Genomic DNA, 23,706 nt, shown 5'->3' on the forward strand with positions numbered 1-23,706 from the left:
CAAACCGAGTGGCCTGATGATTTAATCAGCTGATGGACTCTTCACTCGGGGAGCAGGAGCCAAAGGAATGAGTAAACAAAGGCCAAGCTACATGAGACGGTATTTAGGTGCAGAGTAGCTGCTGGTGAGCTATTAGGAGTTCCAGATTAATTCTAGGGGTTGCTGCTTTTCCTGTTGCACAGGCAGCCGCCAGCCTGCCCCGGTGTGCAGCCGGCGTGCAGACGCCTTGGACAGGCTCAGCTCCGGCCTTCAAGAGCTTTCAGTTCAAATATATCCGGGTGTTGGTGGTACCGCTCCACATGGAGACAACCTCCCCGATTTCCTCCCTCAGCTTTGCACATGGTGCACGCACCAAGTTTATTGGGTTTATTGATGTACACGATGCAGCATGTGGAAGTTCAAGTTACTTCTGCGTTTGAGGGTGCACTTAGTGCAACCATCCCACAAACACCAATTATGGCCCTTGTGTCCCCCCTGGGCACCTGTGGTGTCCAGCGACAGCTGGCACACAAGGTTTCCTTTGCTTTTGGAACCTCTGGGATGAGGACCTTGAAGTTTGTGCAGCAGCGTGGCCACTCTGACCAGCCTCCTGGTGCTTTCTGGGGTTTTGTGTGATGGGACGTGACCTGGCCCTGCAGCGGGGAACCGCCAGAGCCCCTGCCCTGCAAAGGGCCTGTCCCTGGGGGGACAGAGCACCACATGGGGCCGGGACCTGGGGCTCCCGCTGCACCCCGCAGTGTGAGCACAGGGCACTGACACTGCACCGGTGCACCAGTCCTGTGTGCTGCGTCAGCACCAGTGCAGCAGGGAAGCAACAGTGCAGCAATAGTGCAGCCCCCGTACACTGGTGCAGGACCAGTACATCAGTGCAGAGAACCCAGTACTGAGCAGGGTATCTGGTACCATTACTACTGTAGAGCAGATGGCACAGCAGGACAGCACCAGTGCCCCCGTGCTGGGCCCCAGTGCAGTACCAGTAAGCCAGTACAGAGTACCCAGTGCTGGACCAGTACACCGGGGCAGGGCCGGTGCACTGCAGCAACACAGGGCCGGTGCACTGCAGCAACAACGCGGCTCCAGTACACCAGTGCAGAGAACCCAGTACACGGGCAGGGTTCCCAGTGCGGTAACCCCTGTAGAGCAGAGGGCACAGTGGGGCAGTGTCGCCATGCTAACGTAGTACAAGTAAACCAGAGTACCCAGTACAGGACCAGTACAAGAGCAGTAAACCAGTGCAGGACCAGTACAAGACCAATAAACCAGTGCACCACTGAAGCACCAATACAAATCAGCAGAGCCCGCACCCGACAGTCGCCGGTGCGCTCCGGTGTTCTCGGTGGTGCGCGGTCCCTTTAAGAGCCGGGCGGCCGTACCAAAACAAAACGGCGGCGCGGCCATTGGCTGGTGCGCGGGCACGTGGCGCACAGCTGGTTTCCTGCGGCCGCGCGCCGGTGCAGCCCCCGCGGCTCCCGCCGCCCCGGCCCGGCCGCTCCCGCCGCTCCCCGGCGCCGCCCTCGGGGTTCCGGGGCGGGACCCGTCGCTGCCGCCGCTGCTGCGGGGGCTCCGCGGGCTCCCCGTCGCCGGACGGCCCGGCCCAGTCCGGCCCGGCCATGGCGCACTCGGCGCCGCTCGGCCTCCTGGAACAGGGCTGCCCCATCCAGGTGGAGCACGATCGGAAGCGGCGGCAGTTCACCGTGCGGCTGAACGGTAAGAGACGCGGGGGGGGGGGGGTTGCCGGTACCTTCCCTGCTCCGCTCTGCCCTCGGTTCTGCCTCCTTGGGACCCCCAGTACCTACAGCCCCCCATTTCCCTTTCCCATCCCGTGTCCCCCCCGCAACCGTGTGTGTTTCCCCCTCTGCTTTGTCACCCCAATACTCTTCTGACTCCCCCTGTACCTTCCCCAGCATCCCTGGTTCCGGCTGATGTCCCACATCCTTCCTACCCCCCCCAAAACCTCGTCCTGGGAGGTCTGGGGGGGTCTTGGTTATGGGGTGTGGAGCCCCATGGTGACCAGGCAGGTTTTGGAGGGTCTGTCTCAGTCTCCCCAGGAGCAGGTGCCTTTGGGTGATGTGACTGTGCCAGGTTGGCACTGGGGACGTGGCTTGGTGCTTGAGCTGTTCTGTGGCGCTTTGTGTTTGGGATTCCTGCAGGGAAACTCCTCAGGGCCCCGAGGGGCCAGTGGGGGCCCTGGTGCTGAGCACCCGGGGCAGTAGGACCCCCAGCACAGAGCCAAATTGCCATCGGCATCTGTGGGATCTGGCCCCCCCAACAGCTCTGTCACAGATCGGGTGGAGCGGACAAGAATAGTAAGTGCCACTAAAATTTGTCTATCAGGTCTTTTCCAGCCGTCCTCTTAATGGTTAATCCCAAATATTCCACAATCCCTGTTTGTTTGTTGCGCTGAGAACCACTCTGGGGAAAACAGGCCGCCTTGCCATCCTACAGAAATTGCAGGGTAGTTGCCTTTTAAAAATAAAATATAAAATGGGTAGATAAAACATGACACAGGAGGCATTCTCAATAAAACAACAGGGACGGTCTGGATTTTATTTTAGACTCTTCTCCCCCCCTGCTTTTTTATTTTTTTTTAATTCCAACCACTAATTACAAAGTGCCGGCCGCAGGCTCGGCAGCGGTGGAGCAAGGAAGGAGGAGACGTGCGTGCTGGGTGCGGAGAGAACGATTTCACCAACTGCTTATTTCAAAGAGGGAGAGATCAAACGAGGTCCCAGGTGACGGGTCCCGCTGCCATCGCGAGAGCTGTAACAGCGTTGTCGCTGTCGGCAAAGTTTGTACTTGCGCAAAATAGAGGGGAGAGCTGAGGACCAACAGTTATTAGGGAAATGTAATCTTTTTATCGTGGTTTGCCGAATAAAACCTCTGCCAGCCGCGCTGTGGGCCCAGTAGTGTTCGGTGGCCGAGGGGCATGAGTCGGGTCGGCAGAGGATAAACTTAGAGAGTGGGAGAATCAAGTGTAGAACCCACGGTGGGATTTGGGTGCGAATCGGTATAAAACCTCCTGGTTCAGGAGGGGACCACCACGGTCTTCCCCAAGGTTCTAGGTGGATCCCAGTGATGGAGGTGTTGGTTTTTATTGGGAGTTCAGGGAAGCAGAGTCCTGCTGCTGGGCTGACTAACATCCCTGCGGGGCGGGTGATCGTCTCTCCTTCTTCTTGTTAGGCATTTGCTGATAACAGCCCAGCCCTGGACGGTGCTCAGGAGATAACCGGTCTGTGGGAATGCGTGGCGGGGTGTTTATTTCCTGGGCCGCTCCCTTCACCGCTCCTGGCAGGATGAGCATCAGTGGTGCTGAATGTGCTGGCAGGTTTTCTCTGCCGCACGCAGGGGAATGACAAGAAATGGGTCAGGCACAGATTTTAGTGTCAGTGTGTCTCGCGTGTCTCTCTCAGAACACTTTTGTCCCATGTTACTGCACTAGAGATGAACAGCAGCTCATGGGGTGAACGTGCAGCTTGCTGGTGGGCACCGAGGTCACCTTGTCTCCGGTGTCAGGGTCCTAATTTCAGCTGGTTGTCAAGTGTGGGTGGTGTCTGGGAAAACACAGCTGTGTTGGGCTCGTGGACCAAAGAGCCAGGCTTTGCTGATCTCTGGGCTGATGGTTTTGCCGTTTATGGTAATGTCATGTTTGGTTGAAAACCTTCCATGGTGATATTTTTATGGAAATCCCTGTAGCAAGAGGCCAGAGACACTGTGAAAGCTGTGAGCTTGTTGTGAAGGTGTTTGTTTTCAGCACCATCCCATGTTTGCCTCTGCGCCCCCATATAACTTAATGTCAGGACTCCCTCATTTTACCCAAGGAAGATGAATTACCTTTGGTGTTTTCTGGGTTGCCCCATCTTTCTCTTCTTTACTCGTTGCTCCCCTCTCACCCCTGATTGCTGCATGTGGCTCCTAAAACCGTGATAGAAACAGCTGCTTTGCTTTAACACATTCTGTTTCTCCTTGCATCGCAGATCCAGAAGCACTGAGAAGCTGAAAGTAAAGCTGATTATAACCAGACCTCACAGAGCTTCGTTATCCCTCGGAGAAGGGGGTAGAAAGAAGCTCAACTAGATTTATGATGGGTTAATATGAGCCCTGTGTCTCAGGGGCTGCCCCAGAGGCCAGCAACTGAGTGTAGAAATTGTCCCGCAGGCAGCCAGATCTCACCGTGCCCCTGCCCTGCTTCTGTCTGGGCACACAGCGGTGTATTTGTGGGCTGGGGTCGGCACAGAGGGCCATGGGGATGTCCTCATGCTGGGGGACGGGTCCTGCTGTGCTGCAGGATCCCCTTGCCAGGCAGGTACCGTGGATGCCCCGGGAGAGGAGACCAGTGAAGAATGGGCTGGAGCGGGGTCCCTGTGTCATCCTGGATGCCTGCTGTGTCCCTTCCTCAGCTCAGGGCTGGGGACAGGCTCAGGATTTGTCCCCAAGGCCCACGAGCCACCTAGCTTGGGGACTCATGTCTAGTGGTGCGGCTGAGCCCAAACCACCCTCCCTGCTGGGGTGGGAGCTCTATGCCACTGTTCCCAGTAAAAACCCTCTGTGGAGAGCAAGTTTAGACCTGGTCCAGTGCCCACCTCCCAGAAAGCTTCCTCTTCCCCATGCACCCTGTGGTTCGAGGGAGGGAGGGAGGGAAGGAGGGCTGGGGACCAGCTGCGCTGCCACTGCTGCCGTTTTCATCGCGTGGCCTCTTCTCACTCCTCTTTCTCTTTGGGCTGATTTGCATCAGCTCAGACTCTCTCGCTCGCGGTGGCCTCGACGCTGAGGTGCTGTGCTGGGGAGTGTCCGCGAGTGAAACATCATGATCAGGCTCATGGGGCCTGTTTTGCCAATATCAATCTGTGCAGGGTGATAAAATCCCTGTCCTGAAGTCTAAGGAGACAAGATGGATGTGAGGGCAGCTTGCAGCATCCCTCTTATGCCATGTTTTGGTGTAATTTCTGTTCCTGTTCCCTCTCTTTGGGGGCAAATGGCAGCAAGCTGAGGCTGGGCTGTTCCTGCATGGGGTCAACACTGCTTCCCACTCCCCCAGCTTTGCAATGTTCCCTTTCCTGGGAGCAGCCCCCCATGCTCAGGTACCACGTAGCAGAAATTTTGGCTTCATCTCACAGTGAACTGTTTCTGCTCCCTCGTTTGGTCCCTCTGGCCCCAGGGAGGCTTTTTGGTGAGAAATGGAGGGTTGTGCCTGGAGCTGCTCATGGAGAGCCCAGGAACAGTCCTGGTTTGGGGGTACAACCTGCTTCACCCTCCTTTTCCCAGACGCTCTGGGCCATGGCATCAGAGAATCCTGGCAGGATGCTGTTTCACAGAATTGAAATCCTTTGGGATCCTGGCTTGTTTCAGGGCTTTTCCCCACCTCCAGCATGCTGGGCTCAGGTAAACACATAGTACATGTAGGTGAACCTCGCAGCCCTTCACCCTCCGATAAACACTGGAGGGAATGGAGAGGTTTCCATTATTTTAATCAGGCTTGTCTCTTTGATTGGAAGCTGGCATTTCTGAAACTCACTTTCAAATACAGAAGCCTGCTAGAAATGAAATGTTTGCTTTTGCGTTGGAAACAGAAGCTCAGGTTCTGCAGATGAGGGATGCTATTAGCTCTTCTGAGATTGACACGTGTGCTGAAACTTCTTTTTTTCCTGTAACTGAACGGCTGTGAGAAAGGTCAGGGTGTTGCAACAGGAAGCCTGTGTGTGTGTCTGCATGTAAATGTGTGGGCAGAACCCCCCTGCACGCCCGTCTGCGCTTTCCTGCGTGCTTGTGGGATTCATTTCTCCTGGCATCTTCCCCAAAATGTGTCTGTCCAAATGCTGCAACATCAGGCCAAGAAGTCTTGTCCTGTTTTATATGCCATGGCAAAAACCTCAGTGCTGTAGAGAGAAAGGAATTGGGTGTTACCTGGGTCAGCTTTGTCCTGTTCTTCCCCCTCCTTTTTTTGCTCACTCCCACATCAGCACATCCCACCCCTCCCAGGTGCTTTACTACCCTAAAGGCGTCATGTTGGCACATTGGCCCTTGATCCAGGGCTGGGTAGACAAGGTCCAGGGGCTTGGAAAAGCCAAGCAGATCCTGCTCATTCCTCAGGGGGACCAACAGGGGTGTCAAATCCTGGTGTCAGTTTTGAGTCCCTCACGACAAGAAAGACCTTGAGGAGGTCTTGCTGGAGCGAGTTGAGAGAAGGGAACGGAGCTGGTGAGGGGCTGGAGCACAAGTGTGATGGGAGCGGCTGAGGGACCTGGGGGGTTCAGCTGGAGAACAGGAGCTGAGGGGAGACCTTCTGATCTCTGAACTGCCTGAAAGGAGCTTGGAGCCAGGGGGGGTCGGGCTCTGCTCCCCAGGAACAAGCGCCAGGAGCAGAGGAAACGGCCTCAAGTTGCACCGGGCAGGTTTAGCTTGGATCTTGGGAACAATTTCTTCCCCAAAGGGCTGTCGGGCATTGGAACAGGCTGCCCAGGGCAGTGCTGGAGTCACCATCCCTGGAGGGGTGAACAGACAGAGATGAGGTTCTCAGGCTCATGGGGCAGTGCCAGGGGTGGGTTAATGATTGGACTTGATCTTGAGGGTCTTTTTCAACCAAAGTGATTCTGTGATTCTAAATGTCACTGGAAGGAAAATCTCTGAGACTTTCCTATATGAGACCACCCAGCACCACAGCTGTTCCCACAGGCACCAGGAGCTGTGCAGGGCTGGCATAGCTGTCTCAAAGCTGCCTGTCTCCTGCTCCCTGGGGACATCCTGAGCCTCATCCCTCTCTTACATTCCCCAGGTTGCCATGACAAGGCGGTTCTGCTTTATGAATATGTGGGGAAGCGGATCGTGGACTTGCAGCACACAGAAGTGCCAGACGCCTATCGCGGGAGAGGAATCGCCAAGCACCTCGCAAAGGTACAGCCCCAGCCACCCCTTCCCCTGTCACCGTCCGGTCATATCGGCATCACATGCATGGCGATGCTGTGGCAGGATGGCCCTGCTCTCCCCACTTCCTTCTCCCCCGACCTGCCTCATGCAGGTGATACATGAGGACAAGGGGAGGTTGAGGTTGGATCTTGGGAACAGTTTCTTCCCCAGAGGGCTGTCGGGCATTGGAACAGGCTGCCCAGGGCAGTGCTGGAGTCACCATCCCTGGAGGGTTGGACAGATGCGGAGATGAGGTTCTCAGGGACATGGGTCAGTGCTAGGGGTGGGTTAATGGTTGGACTCAATCTTATGGGTCTCTTCCAACCAAATTTATGATTCTATGATAACCTACTTCCCTCAGCTGTGCACTGGGTGCAGGAGTTCGGACCCCCGGGAGGTTTCAGAGGAGAGCATAGGCTTGGAGTGCCGGCTGTAACCCATCTGTCCTCTCTGGCTGGTTGCAGGCAGCCCTGGACTTCGTGGTGGAGGAGGACCTGAAAGCTCACCTGACGTGCTGGTACATTCAGAAATACGTCAAGGAGAACCCGCTGCCGCAGTACCTGGAACACTTGCAGCCTTAAGGCAGGACAGCTCTGACACCAGCGCCTGTCCCTGACTGTTCAACGCGGCCTTCGCTTCTCTGCAGTCTCAGGAAACCCCCCATCCCACACTCACAGTTCCCATTTTTTTTCCGTAAGTGCGTCCATGTGGTGCATGAGTGTGGGCACAACCTCCTCCTCTCTGTGCACGTGTGAGCTTGGCTGCGGCCCCTCGGCCAGGCTGGTTCTGGGCACACGTGGTGCCCCCCAGTGCTCTTCTCAAGCCGGGTTGTGGAAGAGGATGATTTTTCCACCAAACTCCATCACAAGACCAGGAGATGACTTGCTCTGTGCCTCATCCTCTCCTCTCTGCATTGCCAGCTGTGAACTTGCTGGGGAACGTTGGTTAGGGGTGGTCAGGGGGTACCAGCTCTCCTTTCTTCCTGGCAGGTGGGTAAGATGCTGTGGATTAAGCCTCATGAGACAGAAGGAGGTGCTGGAGGAGCCCCAGCCCCGTGGCCTTGCCCAAGCCCACATGGGGCACAGGTGAGAAGATGTGGGCCATGGTGGTGCCTTGGAGGCTTTGCTGCACCAGCTGTGGCGACACTGGGATGGTGACACTTTGGAGCCTTGAGACAGGAGCCATGTGAGGAGCAGGATTCGGCCCTGAGGCTGTGGCAGAGCAGATGCAGCACGAATGTGCCGAGGAAGAAAGATGGCAGAGTAGCAAATGCTAATCCCTGGAGATGGCAGTTCCTGCTCGGCCTTCTGCACAGATTCCTGGTGTGGTATCGCTGCAGGGTTGTGGGCCCTCGTTCCTGCTTCTGCTCCCTGCTGTTGGAGTTGTCCATGCTGCTGTGGACAGAGCCTGCTCAGGAGAAGAGCACCAGCCGCGATGGCCAGCCCTGGCCTAAGTGATAAGGGGACATCCCAATGCTTTTGCAGGCACCAGGGTGGTTTCCTGCAGCCGAAGAGGAAGGCTCCCCCCGTCTCCAGCTCTTCACCTGTCTGTGCCACAGATCATAAGGCTTGAGCCGTCATCACATCCTGAGAGCAACGAGGATAAGGCCTCCTGGTCCTGGCCCGTCTCCAGGGTTTGGTGCTGGAGCCGCCTGCCTCTGCCTGGATGCTGATGGCTTCTCTGTACGGCCCCTGGAAAGAAGCCCTGGCTGGGGCATCACCCATCGGCTTGCTGGCCTCCTCGCAGCTCCGAACCCCGGGCACTGGCAGCATCGTGGGGTCCCCACCAGCAGCAGGGAGAACCCCCTCACCTTGTGCCGTTACCTCTGCGGGTGATGACCCTGTAGTGCAGCTCAGTGTTGCCACAGTCAGACGTAGAGGTGATACCGTGACAGCAGGGCACTGCCTGGCTCCAGCTTGCTGCATGTCCTGCCTTGCACAGGTTTTCCAAGGCCTGAGCACAGGTTTTCCAAGGCCTGAGCACAGGTTTTCCAAGGCCTGAGCTAGAGCCCAGAGCATCTTCCCCCCTGAGTTTTTGGGATTTTGCCATGTCCCAGGGCTGGGCTGCAGTGGGAGACATGGTTCTGCCCTGGGCAGCTGCTGGGGGCTGCAGCCAGGCAGAATGAGATAAAGAGCCTTTCACCTAGAGGCTAAATCCAGACCTAGCTTATCTCTCAGCAGGGACTAAAGTTTACAATCTGTGCCACGGACTGAGTGAAGCCCCAGCCAAGGGGCAGCTCAGCTCTCTCCCAGCACCCAATGCAAAGTCCATTGCAGCAAAGGCAAAAGCTCCTACAACTTTTTCCCTGCTTGGGTTGTTGGAGATGGACACCCTGTGCCTGATCTCAGCTGTGGAGGCCCTGAGCTGTTCCTCCTGGCTTGAGGCAAAGCCCTGCTGCTTGCCTGTGCTTGTGGGCTGCCCATCACCAACATAACACAGCCCTCTGCCCACAGCCTTGAATAAAACCTCCCAAACTCCATCCCTGCCCAGGTACAGAGTGAGCTCTGGTTTGTGCTGCTCAGGAAGAGGCAGCAGCAGGGCTGATGTTTATGTGTCTGCCCTCTTGCTGCCTAGTTAAGCCTGGCTGTGACCTTCAGGATGGTTTTAGAGGGAGTGGGAAAAGGTTGCAGGTAACAAGCTATAGAAAAAAGACTCAAGAAGAAATCTGGGCTTGTAAATGTTTGCTCTTTAGCATGCAAAACAGACTTCAATATCTGGAGCGAGGAGCTGGCTGTGTTATAGCCAAGTGATGACAGAACCATCCCTGCTCTTGATCCCAAAGTGAAGCTGAACCATCTCTTCTGTTGCAAGCCAAGATATGCAAGCCTCTGCCCTGGTTTTGTGCTCATTTCCACTGCGTGGCAGTTCCCAGAAGTATCCCCATTGTGTCTGCTGTGCGAGAGCGGCTCGCTGAGGGCCATGCTGTGGTCCCTGCATGGGCAGGGTCCCAGCGTCCAACCTTGGCCCTGGAGCCCTTCATGCTGCTCTGGCAAGACCCTTGTGCTTCCTGGTGCTGGATTCCAAGTGGCAATTGCTGCCTTAAATCAGGCACAACACACGGTTTTGCTGCTGCTTCCCTTTGAGGTGCTACAATCCCTCCAGTGTCTGACTTGATGGAGACGTGTGCCAGTGTCCGTGCCAACCGTTTCACTTCAGCTATCCCTTCCCCGCGGTCTCTGATGCTGGTGAATAGCAATATCCACAGGTCACCAGCGATGCCGCGGTCTGCGGTGCTCCTGTGCGTGGCAGGAGGTGGTTTGGGGTCCCTTGGCGCTGGGCAGCCGTCCCTCCTGCCTCTCCACCAGCTGCCTTTGCCCAGCTCGTCTCTGCAGGAAGGAGCTTGGAGTCCTGCGCTGCCCCTTGGTGCTGACTTAAGCCTGGAGAAATTGGGGATCCTGGACTCTCTCCAGCAATGGCAATGTGGAAGTGGTTTGGTTGAATACTGAGGTTCCCCAAACCCATTTGAACTACAGACCTTGGTGGGTGGGGAAATGCAGATTGCTGTCAAACCTGCTTCCACATCACCCAACTTGAAACACCCCCTCCCTCGTCCACTTTCCAGCATTGTCTTCCTCTGTCCGAGGTTTCTGTTCTGTTGAATTCGGTGGTTACAATGTGCCTTTCCTTCTCAGGACCTGTTACAAAAGACCTTTCTGCTTTTGTTTATGTCTAACACTTATCTTTACTCACTCCCTCTGTCATACTATAAAACATGAACATATTGCATGGAATACAATACAATAAAAAGTGTGGTTTAACTGACCCGCAGCGGTTCGCTGTGCTGGGTAGGAGGCAGGAGGAGGTGACTGCAGGACCAGGGGACCTCGCGCACCCTCAGCTCTGTCACCACCAGGCCAGGTCGCTGCTGCTTCTCTCCTTTGTGAGGAAGAGGATCTTGTATGAGAAGGACGCCATCCGGGCAGTGAGGGTGATGGAAGGTCTGTGAGACCCTCGCTGGGTTCAGGAGAAAGGGATCCTGGTCCCAGTCCTGGTGCTGGCCACAGCTCCCTGTGACCTGCGGGCAGCTTCTCTTGTCTTTTTGTCACCTGCGCTGGGTGCTGCCAGCTCCCTGCAGCACCCATCTCCCATCAGGGAGCACCAGATCCCAGTGTTCCCACTGCAAACGAACTGGGAGGCAGGGGCTGAAGCTGGCTAGCGGCTGACACCGCAATGACTGCGCAGAGCTTGGGGTGAGCAGGATCACAACCGGTTCCTCTCCTTTGTCAGCTGATCCATCCGTGCTCATGCTCACCAGTCCTGCCTCAAGATTTCAGCCTAGTCTTCTGGAGTTATCCTGCAAGTGCAGCTTCTAATGAGCTGGTGCTCAGCACTTCTGTTCATCGGTCGATGTTTGCAAACATTAAGTCCTGACAACATTTAAATAGCCAGCTGGTGGAGTTGTTTCCTGCTGCCCAGGTGACTCAGAGGGACACAAGGTGCTTCCCTCCTGGTGCCAGCGCTCCTCAGCCCTGGGAGCACAGCCCAAGTGAGTTTACATGGCTTCCTAAAGCCGGGTATGAGCTAGCCAGGCTGAGGCCAGAGTTTCAGTAGCTGACAATGCCAGGGCTGGGGTAAATGGTGGGCAGAAGGGGCACAGCTTATTTACAGTGACAATTTGATCCAATGTCACAAGTGTTCCCTGGGCTGCAACCGGAGCCGGCAGGAGCGTGGGTTTTGCTCCTCCCCAGAGACAGCGGCAGGTTTGGGTGGCAGCACCAAGCCGCACTGTTGCTGGTAACATGCTCTGTTTACATTCCACGTTCCAGACAGGCCGATGCGCCGGCCCGTCCCAGCAAAGCCGCTGCTCTGCCAGGCTGGGCGCGCTTCCCAAACGCCTCTTTGTGCAAATGCACCATTTACCTCCAGTGAAACATCTGAACCCCAAAATACAGCTAAGAAAGCAGAGGTGGGGTGGGGTCTTGCAGTCTGGCAGCACAGCCTTGTGATGTGGAGGCAGCCGTGGGCTTGTTCTCATTGGTTACGTTACATCATTTGGAAATAACATGTCAAAAAGAGGCATTTTCTAGGAAGGGGAGATGCAAAGTTAGCCCTGCGCTGTTCCGAAACACCCGGCCGCACTGGTTGTGCTCTCCGATGGGACAGTATAGCGGTGCCTCCAGGAACGGGGAGGCTGCAGAGCCAGGAGCTGGTTGTTGAGGGAAAACCAATTATTGAGAAAAAGGTTCATCTGCTGAGACGAGTCAGAGCTGGGAGCCAGAGAGGGCCCGAATGAGGCACAAGGACCCCAAAGATGCAGCATCCAAACACTGACACACATCCCTGTGGGTGACCCTGCTGAGGGCAGGGGGTCCTGGGACACCCCCCGAAACCTTCAGCATCCACTGCTGCTGGATCCAGGGGAGCTGGGAAACCTCAGCTTCAACTCCTGTGAAGCGTTTGGCTATGAACTGTTGCTCCTCCCCAGAGAAGCAGTGGTGGTGGAGCCTCCCCCTTCCCCGCTTCTCTTTCAGAATTGCCTAAAGGGGTTAAACTGACCCCAACAAGCCCCACATGTTCCCAGGGAGGTGCTGCTGGCAGGCGGTTCTCCAGGCCTCCGCCTGTGAGCAGAAATCGCGTTTCTTTTCAAGAGGAAAACAGGCCAGCGCTCCGGCTCTGGAGCACTGAAGTCAAGAGCTGACCCGGCCTGACCCCGCTCCTGCCCGCGGCCCCTTCCCGCCCGGCCCGGGCCGCACCGCCCGCGGCACAGGCCGCACCGCGGCCGCACCCCCTCATGGCGGGGCCGCGGGGCAGGCCGGGACTCGCCGCGGGGCCCCGCCCATAGCCGGCTCGCTCCTCCCGGCGGAAGAGGCCAGGACAAGGGCCGTGGGACCGCTCTGCCCGCCGCCGGTGCCGGGGGCACCACCCGGGCTCCCGCCACGGTCCCCGTCCGGCCCCACCACCCCCGCACCAGCCCAGGGGACTACGCGTCCCAGGAGCCCCCGCGGCCGGGCGGTGGCGCGGGGCACTGTGGGACTTGTAGTCCGCGCGTGAGCGCGCCTCCCGCCCGCTGAGTGGTCCCGGCAGCCCCCGCGAACTACATTTCCCGTCGGGCAGCGCGGCGGGCCCGGGGTCCGTTGGTGGAGACATTTGCGAGCCGAGTGTCTCCAAGATGGCGGCGTGGGGAAGGAGGCGCGCTGGCCCCGGCAGCACCAACAGTGGTGGCGGCCGGGAGAGGTGAGCTGTGGCTGGGCTGGAGACTGCGGGGCCGCTGGGGCGCCTCGGGCGGGCAGGGAATGGGGAGGAGATGGGCTGCAGCCGCCCGGGGCTCCCCGCGACCCCGCGGCAAGGGCGGGAGCCGCGCTGAGGGGAGCGTGGCCGGGCAGGGCGGGCGGCGGCCGCGCTGAGGTGCGGCCGGGCCGGAGGGGCTCGCCGGGCGTCCCGCTGCGGGCGGGCGCGGGGCTGGGGCCGGGCCGGGGAAGGTCAGCGCGGCCCCGCAGGGTGGCGGCGGCCGCAGCGCTTCCCGCCGCGGGGATGCGGCGCTCGGGGCCCGGGGGAGGAGGAGGGCCGGCCCCGGGGAGGCTCCTTCCACGGCTATTTTTAAAGGCGGTCAGGGCAGCGACGAGTCCTCCAGGGTGACCTCCCCTTCTGCGGGCGGTCCCGGAGGCGCCGCGCTCCCCGCGGTCGGCGGAGCCGGGGCGGGCGGCTGTTGCGGCCCGGGCGCTCGCAGGGAGCTCGGTAGCGCTCGGTAACGCTCTGTCTTTGCCTCTGCCAGGCCGGAGGAGCAGCCAGGACGTGCTGGAACTGCCCGCCGAGTAGCTGTAGAAGTTTGCCAATCGTAACTTTAAAAAAAAAGGAAAAAGAGACAGAGGAAAATCTTGTTGAGCTACTTTAAAAATCTGTATGCACAGTTCTTTACCTACTTAAAATGTGTAGTTAAATCCTGTATTTCCTTATGTTGGCGTTTTCCCTGTTTTGCCCCAGGGCTGACTGATGCAACCAGCAGCTGCTGAAAGCTGCTGTGTTTTTATTGTGAGGCTTTTTCTTTTGTTCTGCTGCCTTACTTAGAGATTCTAGTATCTCTCGTAATTTTTGCTGTGGCTTTTGCCTCATTTTGTTCCCTTGCTGTAATTCAACGCCATTCTTTTTGATGGTGTTGAATCTACGTAGCCAAGGAGAGCCACAAGCAGCCCTTAAAATTCTGGTGCTAATGTGAATTGCAGGAATGCTGTCTGTGTTCAGGGAATTTAAAAGTAATTGAACTGAAAGAGCCAATGGAATTACTGCATCAGTGTAGGTTCTATAAACAACTAAGAATACCACCCGGCTCAGTGGTAAAGCTGTCTGCACCCTGTGCTGGCGCCTGCCCCAGTGCTAACATACGAGGTGTGGAGCTCAGGGGAGTTTCATGCAGCAGACCTGTCCTGCCAGCAGAAGTGAAGGAAAAAAATATGGAAAGAGCACTTAATAACGTCAATGAAAATTGTTCTACCAGGATGAAAATTGATGCAGTTTTAACAGTGAGTTGTTACCTTCTAACTTAAACTGTGACCTGTACAATAATATAATAGTAATTTGAGGTGACTTTTAAAGCAGCGATTACTCCTGATCTTATGATCAAAAATGCTTATTCATAAACATGAGTTACTTCATGAACCTGCAGCATGTATTATTTTTCCCTTGGCAATGAAAACTATGTAGCAAAGTGTAAGAAATTACAGAAGTAGCAGAAGGACAGATACAACAACATTGACCAAAGTTTCACCATCCCTGTCAAAAGATGGTGGTTCTTTTCGGTGTCATCCCGTACGAACGTGACAGGAGATCATGGTTCTAATAGGTGTTGGGTGATGTCAGCCTGGTTCTTCTCCTTCCTTGCAACTGCAGAGCTGGAGATATGCGTGACCCAGCCTCTGCCTCTCCGAATCGGTGGCTGATCCTAAATTGCACCCACTCACCTCTTTGGCTGCTGGCGACTCGCACTGTGTAACAGGCAGTTCTGACAGACCTGATGTCATCAAATGGTGACATCTGCTTTTTAGACGGTGAATACGGTTTTCTTATACCAGGCAGGATTCTTGTCCAAAGATACATTCCTTTAAACTGAATATGCTAATCCAACATTCTGCATAAACGAGCTCCTTCAAGGCGTTTTTGGAGTTGTCAGCCAGCGAGTCTAAAAGGCATCTGTGTGTTGGGAGGTGGTGTGAGGAGATGCAGTACTGAATAAAATACTGTCTGCCATTAGACTAGACCAGCTTTCATTTAAAAAAAAATCCAGCAGCTCTGTCTGTGGAGACTGTATCCCTTTATAAATGACTTTATTGATACAAGGAAGTCTGTCGTTGGTCAAAAAGTGCTTTCCTCAATAGGGCGAAATGTAAGGACATGAATTTCAAAGGATATTGGCTGTGAACTCCAGCTGGCGCTCTGGTGCTGAAATAATAAGGTTAAAGAGAACAACCCAAAACACTGAAGAGAACCAACTAAATATTTGGTTTTCTTCGTTCTGGATAGACTCATTAATGGAGACTGTCTAAAGGGAATTGTTAATCTGTAGACCAAAACAACTTTTTTATACAGAACAGACACTGAATTGTACTTAGTGTTTTTGTATAAAATTCAGCACGATGACTGCCAGGGCACAGGACAAAATGCCATTTGTTCCCCTGGGAGATGTTCTAACAAACCCCAGAAAGAGCAGCTTTAATGTCATCACCACTGCTTGTCTTGGCTTCTCTGCACCCTCACCGAGATCTCTCCTTTCGCTACCTGTGCTGCTCAGATTTCTGGTGCTCTGTTTGCTCACAGCAATGATTGACCTATTTCCGTTAGCCTGGCTAATCATTAGTTGACTTAAAATTGACACCTCTTTTTGCTCTGGAGTTTGTTATGGTCTGGTGATGTTTTCCTTAGTGTTGTCTTCCCTTGTTGAACCTGCTTGAAGTTCTCACCCGTGTTCTCCTGTTCTCTTTCCTATTTGTATTTAAGGTACATCTTTGGAATGAAAGTCTTGCTTTATTGCTACGCTTTTCCCGTTCTTCCCCTGTGTGCGTTGACAACCTTTAAGAAGCCGTAGGTCTGACAGCCGTGGTGAATGGCCTGAGACTGGTAGATCATGTGGATGTTCAGCAGAGAAACAATTCTTCAGGTGTTTAAGTTCGTATGTGTTAGTACTTACCTGGAGCTCTCCTGAGTAGGAAAATACACTGTTGAATGTAACGTTGAGGCAGAGTATTTCCACTGAGAATTAAGGCCAGACCACAGCTCATTCCTTAGTCTTGAAATCAAATTGAATTTCAAGAAGGATTTATGTGGGGAAAGAGACGTTTAGTGTTTGTATTTGTTATTCCTTGACTTTATTGACTTACTCAAGCATGGCTGAGTTGCTAATAATGACCCCGGACGCTGTGCTTTGGCCATCTGTAATGTCCTTTTTGTGCAGTTCACTTGTGCAGACAGCATGAAATCCCTCTGCATTGCTAAACCAGATTTAGTGCATGTGTGCTGCTCCTGATGGGCATTGAGACACCACTGCAAGCCTTTCCTTTCTTATTTTTTTAAAACTACTGATCAGACTGGTCTTCATTTACACTTAATCTGAATGTGTTTGGTGCCCTGAGCAATACTGTTGTCTAGGAACATTCTTCTCTTAAAAAAAAAAAAACATCAAACTTGACCTATGTGTTATGGGAGGGGTTTTACAGTAACTTTTTTTTGCACAGAACTGTACTTGTGCTTTATGCAGATTGTTTCTAATTGTTATTCTGAACTTCTTGGATAACTGAGATAGTTGGACAACTTGAAATCCTCACCAAAAGCCTCTGTGGCAGCTGGAGGAACACTGTTAGGCTGCAGGCAGCATGCTGGGGAGGCGCAGACATTCTCCCCTGCGAGCAGACAGTGGTAGAAGGATGCTGAGGTTTCTCCCGGGCTGTTGTCACCTGCCTTGTTTTCAGGACTCTGTTCATTTGTTTCTCTTTTTGCCAGTTAGCACCTGGCAAAACTGAAGCTCTTTTCACATGGAGTGGCATTGCGCCTCCTCTTTGAAGTTATTTATTTCTTCCTCTGTAAAGAGGCTCCAATTGTGATTTATTTTTAACAGGCTGCTTGTTTCGCGAGGCAGCTGTGAGGCTGTGTCTGCGCTGGAGGCAGAGAAGTGGAGCTGCTTTGGGGCCGCAACTGGGAAACTGCCGGAGTTGCTGTTCGGGCACCCGCAGCACCCCGCTCCCGCCGCGCTCCGATATTCCCATGTTAGGAAGATAATCCAAATGTAATTTGAAGCGTGCCCTATAGCTAACACAGACACTTCTGCCCCTCCTGCTGGTGGTAGCTCTGGTAACAACCGATTCCTTGTTTATAACTTTGGCAATACCAAAATTTTACATCAGTGATCTTTTTAAGTGATTTTCATCTTGCTGTGGTGAATAGTTGTGAGTACTGGGACAGTCCCCATCTAGTTTGCACCAGGAATGAGAAATTTAAAATTTCTCAATAATAGAATGCACGAAGCTCCAATAGAATAAACTATTTGGATATCAGGTCCAGAACTGTTCTTAACAAAACAGCTGTACAACTTTTTAACTTGGCTCTCTTTTTTGAGGTGGGGAGATGGGTTCTAGAAAATCATTCGCTTGAATAATATTAACAATTGCTTTTAGGTTGTGGTCTGGCTAGTAAATGGTGTGCTGGGCTTTTGAACATGTGGCAGCATTTTATGACTTCTGGAACTAGATCCTCTCTGACACTGGTTATTTACTATTCTTTTCAGTAAAATTGATTTTTTTCTTTTAATGATATTGCTACACATTGTAACTGGTGAGTGCCAGTGTGGAGTTGATTGCATAGCTCTGCATTTTTGTTTGTTATCACTGGGGGGGTGGGGGACAAGCTCCAAAAGCTCCGTAGCCTCCAGTGTTTGAGCAAATCCAACTGCTGTGACTGGATTTGTCCGTGTGCAGCTGCCGTGTTCAATTGACAGGCTGTGTCAGGTCCTTCTCTGTGTGCCAGCGAGGTCTAAAACCTTCTCAAGCTCACGTGTCTCATCTGTGTCTCTTTCTATACCATATGAAAACAAACCACTTTTTAGCTTTCCATCCTCCCGGGGCTGGCAGTGGAAATAAAACGTGATAAACTCTACTTCCCCGGTACAGAAATCGAGACTTTCTGCTTATGTTACTGATTCTTTATGTGTCCTATTGTTTGAGGAGCTAATTTTTCATTCTTTGTCCTTTGTTTTTTGGATTGCCCATTTTACCATTTGCAGCTTGTGCGCTGTGATGGAGATTTATTCCAATATTAGAGGATTGATGTAGAGAAACAGCATAGTTAAGGGGCCAGACCCTATCAGGGATGAAGCCTTTGTGCTGCTTATTTCCCAGTGATTTTTTTCGACAGGACATATTTTAAGATCTGCTTGTTTTGGCTTAGGATGATGGTGCTTTTCTTGACTTTATTGTTTTAAAGCCCCAGAGCCTGGTAAGCCAAAAGATTCCAGAAGAGATGGACAGCGCTGCCTCTGGCCAGAGCCGGATTCCTGCTCCCTTGGACAGGTGGCTTTTGCTTGTGCTGTAGTTCTGCTTGTGCACATGTGAAAGGCAAGAAGGGATATTCCGAAGGAAGAGCAGCAAGATGTGAGCAAGGAGAAATGAGGCTGGTAGTGCCACCTATCCCTATGCTGAGCCCGGAGAAATTCTGCATGACATATTATTTGACTTAATTCCTGGAGTAAGAAGCCCAGTTCCCCATGGCTCCTCTACAGACAGAGAAGAAATGGCTTTGCTTCCCTTGATGACAGGGACATCCCAGGGTGATGAGGTTATCACGCTGTTCTGAAGCCTCTGCAGAATTCTTAGTTGAATTAGGATTCTGCTTATCTGTTTTTCAGACCCACGCTGCATGTTTCTAGCGGTTGCAAAATGCTGAAAATGCTCCTTGGTAGGAAATACTAATTTTATCTGGAGGGTTGTGTTAGGTCTGGGTCAACTTCCAGCTTGCAAATGCCTTTCAGCAATAGCTTTTGCCTGAAGTCATTATGCCTTAGTCAGCAGTTTCATGTAGTCTGTTGGTTTACAGAGTTGCCTTAAGTCTCGGCATGTTATCTGTAATGAAATTGGAATTTTTGATTTGGAAGAAGCTGCACTTGGTACAGTTGTGATCAAGCAAAAAAAAATCCTTGGCAGAAACTATTACGAGCGGTGTCCTTAACATAGCAGTACAACACCTGGTTACCTGGTTCTTTGTTAAGAACTCTTTAATGTTAGCTGATAACTGAGTACTACACCTCTAATATAACTAAGTGAAAATTCTTATATAGGTGCTGTCTTTCAAAATTTTTCTTTAAATACTTGCCAACTCACCACAGAATGTCAGAGCCCTCCACATCCTGTGCTAAGGAGTTAATATTAATTTTCCAAGCAACGTCTGACAAGGTAATGGCCTTAAAGAAGCCCCTGGCAAACAGCATTCACGTGGGTTTTTATTTTTCTTTCTACCCATGAACAGGCCAAGGGGGAAATGCACTGTGGAGAACTCAATAAGTAGCTTGCAACTTGAGTTTTCCTTGTAGTTTATATAAATTCCAGCCAGACTTTTATTGAAACTGCTTATTACTGTGCTTTGAGAGAGGCTGGTGCATCTTGGGTCCTGCCGTTTGATGTGTTTGCTGCTGATGACAAAAGCAGCTACTCCTGGCAACAGCTTGAAATGTAACAATATTCTTGATTACAGATGGTCACTGCGCAATACCCTTTGCAGCACGGATGGAGCTGCGCATTAAGGGTAACGTCTGGTAACGCAGCAGCTTGCGAATGTGTATTTTTCTCTCCCTTATTTTCCAGTGCATGCACATAAGTACTGTTGTACTAATGGAGCAAGAAGTGCTATTTTCATTCTCCATTTCAGCCATATCTTGCCTTCCAATATCAGGAGGATCTAAATGCTGCTGGGATGAGGTTATTTTGTCTACTGTGCTTGGGTCAAATATGTGTGCAAATTGTTCTCCTTCTGCTAAAGGAATCTGCTAGATATTTTTATCCTTCAGAGGCCACGTGCTCAGTGTTGCCCTGGTTAAGCACGAGTATGTCAGAAATAGTTATTTCTTCTGCTCAAGAGGAAGGATTTTGCCTTGTTCTAATGGTTTGGTTTTTATCCTCCGTGCAGGTAATTGGTCATTATCGTATTTCGTAGCAGTCTGTTAGGTTAATGTAGCTGCAGCTAAGGTGATGTGTGTGAAGCGGGTGGAGGGAAGGTGGAAATCAGTGTGGGTTTAGGTAGCAAAAGCTGCTGCTCAAACGGGGGAAAGTCTCAAGAATCACCTGTCAGTAGCGAGCGTGCTCCCAGGTAAAGCGAGCAGCTCTTGGTCTTCACTGGTAAAGCCTGCCTGTGTTCAAAATATGTTCCTTTATTGCTTTGCTGTGCCCTGTTTCAGCAGAGGGAGCGAATCGTTCTGTCTCAGAATGCTCCGCTGCCTTTTTTACCTTTCAGCAGTGTTTCTTGGCCATCCTGGTTGGATTTACAAGGTTGGATTTACTATGGAGGACTAAATAGCAAGCTGCATCAGTGGCAGAGAGTTATTGTGGGGAGAAACCAAACATCTTCATCTGAAGATGCTTCCTCTCTCAAAAATCTTGCAGTGCAACTTGCCCTCTTGCTGGATGAGCTGGTTATCTTATTTTCTGTGGAAACTCCTGAAGTCTGTACGGTTCATTGCTGTGGTGTGGTCACTAACGTGTGACATTTCCAGTATCTCTAGAGAAAGCCCTTAGGTACTGGTGTGAGGAACCAGTTTGGGATTGTTAATGAGATCCTATTTTCTCTAAATGTTCTAATTCTTCCAAGTTAGAAAAAGGTAAGGAAAAACAGTTGCCTCTTTTTGGCCTGACTTCATGTACCACAGGCATAATTAGCTGATGTGAAATGAATCTGGATTTGAACAGCTGCTTGTTGGTGGGCAGAGGCAGTGACTGACCTTGAGGGGCTGACCTAATTTTGGGCATTTTTCTCTCCCATTCTCACAGCTGGGTGGCTGAAAAGTCTGTCTTTAAGCTCCGTAGTTTTAATTCCACATTTCCTGTTTGCAGGGTCACCTTGTCCTCCACGGACTGTTACATCGTGCACGAAATCTACAACGGAGAGAATGCTCAGGACCAGTTTGAGTATGAGCTGGAGCAGGCCCTGGAAGCGCAGTACAAATACATCGTGATAGAGCCCACTCGCATCGGGGACGAGACGGCTCGCTGGATCACTGTCGGGAACTGCCTGCACAAGACGGCCGTGTTAGCGGGCACCACTTGTCTCTTCACCCCTCTGGCACTTCCAGCCGATTATTCTCACTACATCTCCCTGCCTGCTGGCGTGCTGAGCGTGGCGTGCTGCACCCTTTATGGTATCTCCTGGCAATTTGATCCCTGTTGCAAGTACCAAGTTGAGTACGATGCCTATAAACTTTCCCGGCTGCCCCTGCATACGCTCACCTCCTCCACTCCGGTGGTGCTGGTGAGGAAGGACGACCTGCACAGAAAGAGACTGCACAACACGATAGCACTCGCTGCCCTGGTGTACTGTGTAAAGAAGATCTACGAACTCTACGCCGTATGACTTCGGCAGGGAAGAGAGAAACCCACAAAGACAAGTGTATTAAGACTCCCACAGTAACATTTTGTTTTTTCCTCTTTGAGAAGCAGTGGAGACTGGGAAGGATTTGGTTTAATAGAGCTGTTATTTTTAAAATAACACATCACTGGTGCACCAAGGTTTTTCAGTTCTTCGTTACACTTAAGATGTGGATGTGTGGTGACTTGAGAGCTGTACGTTAGGCCATGGGAGTCCAATCCAGCAGCGGAATGTCGGTGAAAGGAAGCTAAAGAAAGCTAAAGGAAGCTAAAGAAAGAGGGGGTGTGAGAGCTGCTTTTTTTTTGTTGGTTTTTTTTTTTTTTTTGGAAACATTTAAGTCTATTGTTTAATTGTATTACACAGAACCAGCCAGAAGTTATCATTGACCATTAAAGGATGAGAATTTCAAATGCTTTTGCTCTCTTGTTACTGTTATCATAGTTCCCTTGTATAATGAGCTTCCAGAGGCTGGAGGCTTTGCTATGAGAGGGCCAGTGATGGGGATTATTTGTGTATTCATGCGTGACCTGATATTCCTCTTGTCCATCGCACATGGCAGCAGCATCCATGTTACTTAACCGCAGCCATCTGTTGCAGGAATAGCTGTAGAGCACTGCTTTCCCTTATGCTTGACTAGTTGTGTTTCCTCAAAAAGGGCTTACTTGTTACCTCGGTGCTTATATCTTATTGGTAATTGCTTACACATTGAGGCTAAAGGTGTCCAAATCCTCTGCTCCCCTGCCTTCTCCAGCCGTTACTTCTCTGCACAAGGGAGATCACACGCTAAGTTTCCAGCTACAAACACATTCCGCTCAGTTCCTGTACAAGTTCTTCCTTACATGGATACATTTCCACCGAAACGCATTGTACCGGGTGCTGCCGAGGGGGAAATCAGCTTTGTTCCTGCTGCTGTGCCCTGGCTGCCCAATTCCGCTGCTCTTGCTGGAAACACACGCTTCTGGAGCCCCTGCTACTGGTGTGAGGCATCCACGTGACTTTTATCTTCTAACTGTGTTATCTGGAATTTCAGAATTCATTCTTGTGCGTTAATCCATCTTTCAGCTCAGAACTGTCAATCTTGTTCTTAGAATGGGAAGCATTTACTGTTTTGCAAGATCTGCCAGTTATGTTTTAAAAAGATAGGGCTCGTTTTCTCCAGTCTCCGCCTACCAGCTGAAAAATAGGTGTGGTTTGCATTTGCAAGGCCAGCTTGGCACAGCTTCAAGTGTTATGGTCTGCACGCAAGAGCAAAGCCCCGCAATAAAGGTGTAGCGCTTAACTCTAGTGCTGGTTGCAGTCCCGGCCCCCACGGCCGAAGCACTGACCTTGGATGGGAGTCCCACGAGGTCAGAAACCCAATTCAGTAGTTCTATCTTTATCTTTCCGAACCGTCCCCCCTCGCCTCCAGGCTGCAGCAGCCGCTTCTGGCCGCGCTTCCAACTTGTGCTTTTCTGCTGACGCAGCTTTTGGGCGGGCGCGCTGTGAATCCCGGTTCTGTGTCTGCTGGGCAAACGGGGTTTGCTGGGAGCTCTGTGGAAGTGTTTGGTATGTGGTAGCTGAGCAGCCACGTGGGCTGGGGGACCGTTCAGTGGCATCCAGACATTTCTAGGTGGCAACAACCCTTTTGCTGGTACAGTGGCTGAGTTGTCTCCCTCCAAGGTTAAAATAAGTTGGATCCAGCGCGTCTCTATTTATAGCAACAATGTACAGTTGCCTTGGCAGAGAGGGGAAGAAATGCAACTACTTCATCTTCCTGCGGTTAGGCCAGGACTACTGGGCAGGCTGCCTTTCAATTCTGACGTTGTTTTTTCCTAAAGTCCTGCCTAGTGGATGAATTTTAAATGAGTGGCAGATCTGCCGTAGCTAATATGCGCGTTATTGCTGCAGAAGGTGGCAGCAGCACAAATATCCTTGTGCTAGCCACACAAAAGACATTCCTGCTCTTTTTTAATCTATGCACAATAACTGTCAGGGCTGTTAGTTCATTTTCTTCACCAAACCTCTGTGGTCTTGGGTGCTTTTGTGTGTGTTAAGCTTTCCCTTGGCTGTAATGGTCGCTGTGGCAGAAGGACTAACCCTTGCTAGGCTCCCTGAATACACATCTGGCATCAAAGACAAGTTAAAAATGAGTAAGTTTCCTGTGGTCTCTTATTGCAGGAGAAAAGGTGAAAAGTCAGCTCTCACAACAGGTAGGTCTGGTTTAAAACCACGCCTTTCACTCCAGTCTGAGGTGTAGAGGACAGAGATGAGGGTGGA

At 52.1% G+C, this 23,706-nt stretch overlaps 2 protein-coding genes across 2 annotated transcripts; both read left to right on the forward strand.

The window, feature by feature from the left end:
• Positions 1–1,442: 1,442 nt before the first annotated feature.
• Positions 1,443–10,662, forward strand: NATD1 (N-acetyltransferase domain containing 1). Its single transcript, XM_082064879.1, has 4 exons — positions 1,443–1,707; positions 6,770–6,888; positions 7,365–8,841; positions 8,886–10,662. The coding sequence occupies exons 1-3, from the start codon at positions 1,611–1,613 to the stop codon at positions 7,479–7,481; spliced, it is 333 nt and encodes a 110-aa protein (XP_081921005.1). The 5' UTR covers positions 1,443–1,610; the 3' UTR covers positions 7,482–8,841; positions 8,886–10,662.
• Positions 10,663–12,897: 2,235 nt separating this feature from the next.
• Positions 12,898–21,863, forward strand: TMEM11 (transmembrane protein 11). Its single transcript, XM_082064076.1, has 2 exons — positions 12,898–13,074; positions 20,919–21,863. The coding sequence occupies exons 1-2, from the start codon at positions 13,010–13,012 to the stop codon at positions 21,433–21,435; spliced, it is 582 nt and encodes a 193-aa protein (XP_081920202.1). The 5' UTR covers positions 12,898–13,009; the 3' UTR covers positions 21,436–21,863.
• Positions 21,864–23,706: the final 1,843 nt, after the last annotated feature.

Source organism: Streptopelia decaocto, assembly GCF_964273445.1.
Source record: "Streptopelia decaocto genome assembly, chromosome: 13".
NCBI classification, from domain to species: domain Eukaryota; kingdom Metazoa; phylum Chordata; class Aves; order Columbiformes; family Columbidae; genus Streptopelia; species Streptopelia decaocto.